The 8,987-nt window shown below is 54.0% G+C and overlaps 1 protein-coding gene across 2 annotated transcripts in view; it reads left to right on the top strand.

Annotated features, from left to right (window-relative positions):
• The window catches only part of Tbc1d16 (TBC1 domain family member 16), an 84,856-nt gene that overhangs the window by 14,606 nt on the left and 61,263 nt on the right, over positions 1-8,987 (top strand). For both annotated transcript variants that reach the window (XM_005350828.3, XM_005350827.3), the window contains exons 2-3: positions 3,008-3,243; positions 4,581-5,175. In XM_005350828.3, the coding sequence (XP_005350885.1) occupies positions 3,066-3,243; positions 4,581-5,175 (773 nt within the window). In that variant the 5' untranslated portion in view covers positions 3,008-3,065. The remainder of the gene's footprint in view (positions 1-3,007; positions 3,244-4,580; positions 5,176-8,987) is intronic.

The following is an 8,987-nucleotide window of genomic DNA, read 5'->3' as shown; positions in this document are numbered from 1 at the left end:
CTGGGTGTGATCCCCAGCAGCACACACATGGGGCCCAGAGTGTGATCCCCAGCAGCACACACATAGGGCCCTGGGTGTGATCCCAGCAGCACACGTGGGGCCCTGGGTGTGATCCCAGCAGCACATGTGAGGCTCTGGGTGTGATCCCCAGCAGCACACGTGGGGCCCTGGGTGTGATCTCAGCAGCACACGTGGGGCCCTGGATGTGATCCCAGGAGCATACGTGAGGCCCTGGGTGTGCTCTCCGGCGGCTTCGTTGGGGCCCTGGTTTTGTTTCCAGCAGCACACACATGGGGCCCTGGGTGTGATCCCAGCAGCATACACAAGGCAGAGCTTGGCATTTTCCATTTCTAATTGTGTTAATAGTCCCAGGCTGCCATAGATGTAAACTCAGAACGTGTCTGTCTTAGGGTTTCTATTGCTGTGAAGAGACACCGTGACCATGGCAACCCTTATAAAGGAAATCATTTAATGGGGTGGCTTACAGTTTCAGAGGTTCAGTCTATTGTCACCATGGTGCCGCAGGGCTTGCAGGCAGACACCGTGCTGGAGAGGGAACTACAGTGCTATGTCTCCATCAGCAAGCAACAGGAAGTGAACTGAGTGTCACACTAAGTGGAGCTTGAGCAGAGCAGACCTCAGAGCTCACCCCCACAGTGACACACTTCCTCCACCAAGTCCACATCTACTCCAACAAAGCCGTATCTCCTTACGGGGGGCCAGTTACATTCAAACTACCACAGGGCCCTTGGACAGGAAGCATTTATTCTTTCATACCTTTGGAAGCTAGAAGCACAAGGCCAAGGAAGTTTGTTCCTTCCTAGGCTGAGAGGGAAATGACCCCTTGGCCAATCTCCCAGGCCTGTAGGTGGCCTTTTTCAAGCCACATAGCTATGAAGGTGGGTCAGCTTGAGTTCCTGTTGGATAACATCGATCTGAGCTGGGAGTTAGGACAACACATGAGCCCCGGGGAATATGTTCAATCTCCGACACCAGGGAAGTGTGTTTGTAATGTAACCTAAAGAAAGGTAACATCCCAGTGGGTGGGTTTTTACATTTTTAAACCGCTGTATTTTTAGACTGGACATAGAAGATGCAAGCATATCTTGGATCGTGTTATTTAGGGCAGTGTGTTGTTCATACATCTTCCATAACTTCCTTCCTCCTTCCCTCCTCCTCTTCCTCATTCCCCTTTTTGGAGACAGGGTTTCATATAACCTTAAACTCACCATGTAGCTGAGGATGGTCTTGAACTTCAGATTTTTCTGCCTCCACTTCCCAAGTGATTGCTGGGATTGCAGGCATGCATCACTACACAAGGGTTTATGCAACACTTGGGATGGAGTCCAGGGCTTTCTGCATGTTAGGCAGGCACTCATCTACCAACTGAGCCACACATCCCCACCCCCTCAACCCCCCCATCTACCAACCGAGCCACATCCCTGGTCCATCATAACTTTTCTTAGACTTTTCTTTCTTCCCCAGTGCTGGAGATCCATGTAGGATCTGTATTTGCCAGACAAGTGTTCTACCACTGAGCCACCCTATCCCGGACATTTTATGAAAAGCTTTATTACGCTATGTGTGTGTACGTACACGATGGTTGGGTATGCTTTTGGGAGTCACTCTTCTATTGTGTGGGTCATAGCGATCAAACTTAGGTCATCAGGCTGGCAGCAAGTGCCTTTACCTGCTGAGCCTTTGAGTTGCCCTACCATCACCTTGACAAGGTGGTAGTCCATAGCTCAGGCTGGTCTCGGGCTTATAGTCATCCTACCTCAGTCTTCCAGAGTCGGAAGGAAACTACAGGCAGATGTTACCACGCCCAGTGAGACAAAGAGTTTTAAAGTCGAAGACAGACTGAAGGTCCCTCCGTTCAGTGTGATGGAAAACAGACACCAGACAGCGGGTTTAATTTAGGGGAAAGAGGCAAAAAGCAAATACGTTTTGAAAATAAGAATTGTCTTACCAGAGTAAATAGCCCTGGCTAATGGGGAGCAGATTTGCCCTAGCTTGTTCAGAAGCAGCCAGGCCTCTAGGAACACGGAGAGGGAGGTTGCCTGCACACCCCGCCGGCCCAGCCCTCCCAGCAGGAGTGGGCACAGGGGAAGGAAGGCCTCCCTGCGGTCTGGGCTTCCTCCTCCCGTGCTGCTCTGATTGCCGGGATCCTGCGCTCTTGTTTGGCGAGCAGCGGGAGGATGCACCGCACGCCCACAGCCTGGCTTTTGGAATCTCCTCCCAAGCTTCCAGCACATTCTTTTGATTATCCTCAGTGTAGCTAAACAGTGTCACGTGAGGATGTTTTTGGTTTTCGGAAGCAGCTGAGTGCTCTTGGCAGCCAAGTCTGGGGCTGATGCAGCTCCCTGAGTAGTGTCGGGTTGAAAGGGCCAGGAGGAGTCTGGACATGCCTCTGCAGCCCCTGGAGGTCATGGCCACAACCGGCAGCCCTGGGCACCCCAGGAGGCAGGCAGGGACTGTTGCAGCAGGACACCAGACCCACAAGGTCTGAATGTAAAATGTCTCGTTACTCATTTTTTCATCTTAATGATGTTAAAAAATATCTGTGATTTAGCGGCTTATTAAAATTAATTTCAATAGTTTTCCCTCTTGTCAAATATGGCTACTAGAAAGCATTACATTGTTTATGTGGCTTGCGTAGTTTCTGGGCCAGAGAAACGGTACCCTTCTTTTCTTCCTCCTCCTCTTCTCCCTCTTCTTCCTCCTTCTCTGTCTCCTCTTCCTTTCTCCCTTCCTCCCTTTGGTTCTCAGAAGCAATTGAGGGCCGTTGGCAGCCAAGCCTGGCACTGATGCAGCCGCTCTCCAAGTCATGTGGAAATGTAAGGCTCAAAACTGCGTGCACAGATGCCCGTGGTCTGTTGTAGGTTGAGCCTAGGGAGGCTGCGCAGCATGGCCTCACATGCGCTATGCCAGCTGGGCTCTGAGGGCACCGGGCAGCACACGTCCCTGACCGTGATCTCTGATACATCTCCTCTCTTCTCCCCTGCAGGTCTTGACACGCCCTGCCTGGGCCAAAGCGCACGGAGGATGGAAACGTGCGCTCAGCCATGTCTCTGGGCCGCCTCCTTCGCAGGGCCTCCTCCAAGGCCTCGGACCTCCTGACCCTCACCACAGGGGGCAGTGGCGGGTCCCCCTCCATCCTGGATGGAGAGATCATCTACTCCAAGAACAATGTCTGCGTGCATGCACCCGAGGGGCTGCAGGGTCCTGGGGAGCACCACCCAGGTGAGAAGGCAGGGAGGGGAGGACCGAGGCCTGAGGGACTGGCTGGATCTCCCCAAGGATTCCCACTTTTTTGTTTGCCCTCCCCTGGGCTCTGGAGTTTGAGGCATCAGGGACCAACACTAGGGAAACTCCTAGACTCTGTGTTGGACGTGTGTGTCATCGGTGGCCATTCTTGGGACATTTTTGGTCTCCAGGAATGGATCCTTCTCTGCGGTCAGTGTTCTGGGAGGCACAGGTCCCCACTGCCACCTTCAGCTATTCTAGGAGTTCCCTTAGACTTGAGGGGACTCATCCTAGGACACTATGGGAGCTGTGCCTTAGAGAAAGCAACTTCAGAGTAGTTCGCAAAGCAGAGTGGAAGCTGAGCAAAGGCATTTCAGACGGGCTTAAGCATGAGGGGAACGAGACGTGCCGAGTGGACGAGGGCCCTCCTGGGATTGTGCACGCGGACGTCTCTCTGGTGAGGTCCTAGCTGGCCCATGGGGACTAGACCCCATCCTACAGGCTGGGGACAGGAGCCTCACATGTGAAGCATGGGTGGGGTTCTAGGCCGAGATCAGGGGCTGCAGGGCCCACTCAGTCGAGAGTCTAAAACAATCGCTGTATGGAACACAGCTACCTTGGGAGATCCTGTGCTCTAATTGTCATGTTTTGATGGAAGGTCAAGGTTGTTTTAGGTTCTCTAAAATCTTTATCCTAAGGCTTGTCACGAGGGTGTGGGAACAGCCTCCCCATCGTGGGACTGTTATGAACAGCTGGTTGATTTTCCCAGCCTCTGCCAAACATAGAAGCATGCCAAGGAGATTTGGCTGGAGTTCGAGCCCCCGGGGAAATATGTGGTTACTGTTGGCTGTTGCCTAAAGGGTTTTGAATCACAGAATCGGGGAAGCCTGGGATGGTGTGTCATAGCCCAGGAACTGGGGTACCTCTGAACAGTTGGGGCTGTGTTGGGAGGTGCCACTCCCCCTCCCCGGGGCTTGGTACTGATGAACAGACAAATTCTTTCCCCAAAAACGACAGTAAAGTTTGAGACCAGCCTGGTCTACAAGAGCTAGTTCCAGGACAGGCTCCAAAACCACAGAGAAACCCTGTCTCAAAAAACCAAAAAAAAAAAAAAAACAAAAAAAAAAAAAAAAAAAAAGACAGTAAAAAAGACAAACAAGGAATGCCATGACTAAGGGGGCCCATGTGCTACCCATCTGCCCACCTTGGATCTGTTCTTGTGGTGATGGAAGACTGGGTCTCCCATCTGCCTCCCTGCTCTTAGAGCTGAACACATAGCTAGGATGCCACCTGCCCAGCCCCTGACTGACAGCCCTGCAACTAACCCCCCACAGGGTACCTGTGCCTGTACATGGAGAAGGATGAGCTGCTGGGGGCTACCCTCATCTTGGCATGGGTCCCCAACTCTCGCATCCAGAAGCAAGACGAGGAGGCCCTACGCTACATCACTCCCGAGAGCTCCCCTGTGCGCAAGGCACCGCGACCTCGGCGGCGGCGCACCACGAGCCTGGGAGCCCCCTACCAGCCCTCTCCCACAGAGCCAAGGCCTCTGCTGACCCCCAAGGATGAGGACATCCTGGTGGTCCAGAACACCCAGGGAACTGTGCATGTCAGCCCTACATCTGAGGATGGGGAGAAGCTGGTGCAGGGCCCGGAGCTGGATGGGCCCCTGCCCACTTCACAACCTGTCCACAGCGACTCTGGGATCCTGTCTACTGTCAGCTCACAGGATGGGACAGAGGATGGCCGGGAGGCACGGCCCGAAGCCGTGGAGGAAGAGGGCTCCTTGGAGTTGTCAGCTGATGGTGTGAGCAGGGATAGCTCCTTCGACTCTGACTCTGATGCCTTCTCCTCACCTTTCTGCCTCTCCCCCATCAGTGCAGCCCTTGCGGAGGGGAACAGCTCCGCATTCCTGGAGAGCGAGGGCAGGTGAGTTCCTGATACAGAGGGGGAGACCTGACCTGGGTTGCAGGAAGTAGTTGCTTTCTCGCTCCACCTGCCTGGCCCACGAGGTCCTGGCTCAGGCTTAGGGCCAGCCCTGGTGACTGAGAAAGATACAGTGTGTCTGTGTTCCTCTTATCCAGTCCTCATGCTCCCGACCTCCTCCTCTTCCACAGACTCCCGCTCCCAGGGCTACTGCCTGGTATGAGGGCCACTGACCAAGGTCCCACTCTCGGGATCTTTGGACTTTGCTGTTCACATGCCAGGAGTGTGTTTGGTGTCTCAACCCCCTGGCACACTCCTGCTGGTGAGCCTGGGTGGTGCTGTGAGTGAGTTCATGCCATTGCCTGGCTCCTTCTGTCTGCACTGTCCGGCGCCTACCTGATAGGTCGCCTGCCCCACAGAGGTTCCTCCCTATTGCCAGGTGCAAAGGTAGAAACAGCCCTGGGTGTTTGACAAAGGACGGTCACATTTACTCCTGCTGACGGCCCATGGGGAGCTGGGGAGCCCGCACTAGATGGCATATGCTATACTTTCAGGAGTCTGGAATAGGACTGGCTCGCCTTGCAGGGGTTCCTCTGGCCTTGGAGCCCACGCTAATATCCCTGACCAAGGAGGGTTGTCACTATGCCACCCAGTGTCTTCAGGGTTCTTGGGTCCTGGTATGTGACAGTCCTTTTCCTGGGGAGACACAGCACAAGTGCTCACCCCAGATAGGAAACCGATAACAGACCGAAGTACGGATACCACCAGAGTCCACACTGGTGAACCAGTGTGTTTTGTTGAGGTTATTTACTGGAGCAGAAACGACCCAAAGACAGCGGCATCACCAAAGTCACGTCAGCATGGTGACAGCTCACAAAGCTGGGGACATGAGGTTGGAGAGTGTTCTATCCAGGTGCCTCAGTTGGTCTGAACCTCTTCCGGGCAGCTCGGCTGTTTTTGCTTCTTCCAGGTGTCTGGTCCGGCCTGGGACCCGTCTTCTTTGCAGCTTTGCCCAGTCTCTGAGGGATTCTCAGCTTTTGTTGTTTACTCTGGCAGGGCGGGGCCTAGTGAGTCTGCTCAGTTTCAGGGACTTCCTGGAGCTATTTTGAGTTGTTCATCTTAGTTTCTTCTGGAGCTTCCTGCAGGGTGGAATGTTTCAATCTCAGAGCGAATTGTTACAGAACAGGACCCCAGAGCTCCGTGAGTGTACATTGTAACTGCACAAACCCAAGGAGACAGCAGGGCCTTCTGAATCCCAGACATGGTCCTCAGCTCTGTAGATTTGGATAAAATGAGGATAATTAATGATGGTGGTGAGGGCCGGGCTAGCCAGAGAGTGTGTGGTTAATTACTGACTCACGAGCGGCGGGGATTGTGGTGGACATGAGTGCTGTAGTGTTTGCGCACTGGGGTCTCTTGGCTCTGGATTATGCATGCCTGTGCTCTGTGATAGGTCCTGGTGCTGTCCCCTGTGTTTGGGGACGGGAGGGAGGCTCAGGGGTCAGTGGCTTGCTGGCGGTCACCAGCCAAGTGGACTAGAACCCATGCAGGCAGAACCAGGGCTGCAGCGCCGTCATGGCCAGATGCTGTGATGATCCAGCCAGCAGAGGGCAGAGGAGAGCAGTTAGGAGTCAGGGGGATTTTGCTTTGACTTTACCTCAGTAAGACACGGTCCACTAAAGCCTAAGAGGGATGAATAACGCTTATCTTGGTATTTGAGAATTCAGATAGAAAGAATCAGTCAGTCAGCTGTAATGGGCAGTCCAGGCCTGCTGAGGTTCACTGAATCAGGACTTGACCAAGAAACTCTCAGAATCCCTGGGTTGGGCAGGCTTGGGAGCGCCCCCTTGTGGTGCCACAGCAGCAGTGCAGGGGGGCTTTCCAGTGTTGCTACACCCAGTGCCAAGCTGAGATAGAGGGAGGCGGCCGTGCCTTATCCGTAGCCTACAGTTTGTGGCTGAAGATGGACAGACCCTCTGTCCAGCCGTCCCATCCTGGAGGAGCTGGGATCCAGGCATGCATAGTCTGCCGCTGAGCCATGGCTTTCTGCTTGGCATGAATCTGAGGCAAGCTTATCTTCCGGGAACCCCTGCTTCCCCATTGTAAGGTGCAGACCATAATATGCACTTCATGACTTTACTGGAGTCCTCAGGTGCACTGGCCCTCAGAATTCTGGGTTCTTGTGTCCCCAAGCTTACCCCCTTCCCTACTCCTGACTGCTGTGATCCTCAGTTCCAGGGTGCCCTTGCATCTGGCTTTTGAGGGACAACCTCCATTCCCCACAGGTGGGCACCTTTAACTTTCTCTTCTCTATCTTCCCCTGGAGCCTGGATCGCACCCTCAGGCTGGATGCCCGGTCCTTGGCTGGCGGTGGGCAGTAACTTCAGAACCCACAGTCAGTGTCTGACGCTTGTTTTACTCCTGGCCGTGGGGTCTTGTGCATCCGAAGTGTAGCTGCCTCGTGGGGGTGAGATGCAGCTCGGAGCCCCCCACCCCACCCCAGGGCTGGTGGGTGTGAGGGTCAAGGCTGGGGTACATGATCTGGGAGCCTGGCCTGGGTGCTGTCCTCCTGCAGAGGCTGGCTCTGGGTGCTCCTCTTCCTGCCTCTCCTCATGATGCAAGCTGTGCCTTAGCTTGAGGCCACTGTCTCCATACTGCTTGTCCCCTGGGTGTCTGCTGTGGTGCCCAGCACGTTCATGACGCTTGGCCATTGTGCTATGTCAGTGCATGTCAGTCCAGTGCGTGTTGCTGTGACAGAATGCCCGAGGCTGAGTGCTCATGGAGAAAGGAAGACCGGGCGTGCAGGTGCAGGCTTTTGCTGCCAAGCCTGAGGATCTGAGCTCAGTCTCCAGAACCTAAGTGCTGGAAGGAGAGAACTCTCCCAGTTCTTCTCTCGAACATACATGTGGTAGCATGTACACTCTGTCCCTCTTGCTCTCTCTCTCTCTCTCTCTCTCATTTTTTTCATTAAATTTTATTTATTTATTATGTATACGGTGTTCTGTCTGCATGTATTCCTGCAGGCCAGAAGAGGGCACCAGACCTCATTACAGATGGTTGTGAGTCACCCTATGGTTGCTGGGAATTGAACTCAGGACCTCTGGAGAAGTAACCAGTGCTCTTAACCTCTGAGCCACCTCTCCAGCCCCTCTCTCCTTTATTTTAAATGTGAATAGATAGGTACATTAAGAATGGGCTGGAGAGATGGCTGCAAGATTTCAGACGTACAAGTAAGAGGTATGTGTAAGTCACCATGGAGAGGTTGAAAGCCCAGGCCTGCTGGAGGCGCTGCAGTCCATCTCTGGTCTCTAGTGAGGCCCTTGGTGGCTGTGTCTTGTGGCTGGCTGACCTTTTCATTACACACCCTTCACTGGTCCCAAGAGAACTATGACAATTCTTTCTGAAGCCATGCCCCCGTGCCCTAATGGCTGTATGCTAGGTCCCACCTTTTCAAGGCTTCTCTGCAGCACAGCACAGCTGAAGATGTGGCTTCCAAACCCCAACCTGTGAGCCCTTGCTGAGCATGATGGGAGGTTTCGTTTCAGCAGAAGTAGATTCTGGAAGGGGTTGGGCCCTGGGATCTGTGTTTCCCAGCCTGGTTTGTTTTATTCCTTGTGTTCTATGCCATGTTGCTTCCTATGATGGGTTCTGTGAACACTAAGGGCAAGCCTGCCCAGCCCGGGAGTCCCCTGAAGGCAAGCCTGCCCAGCCCAGGAGTCCCCTGAAGACAAGCCTGCCCAGCCCTGGGGTCTCCTGAAGACAAGCATGCCCACCTCAGGGGTCCCCTGAAGACAAGCCTGCCCAGCCCAGGGGTC

This window comes from Microtus ochrogaster, chromosome 7 (assembly GCF_000317375.1).
Source record: "Microtus ochrogaster isolate Prairie Vole_2 chromosome 7, MicOch1.0, whole genome shotgun sequence".
Classification (NCBI taxonomy): domain Eukaryota; kingdom Metazoa; phylum Chordata; class Mammalia; order Rodentia; family Cricetidae; genus Microtus; species Microtus ochrogaster.
This window is presented reverse-complemented; position numbering and strand designations above follow the sequence as displayed.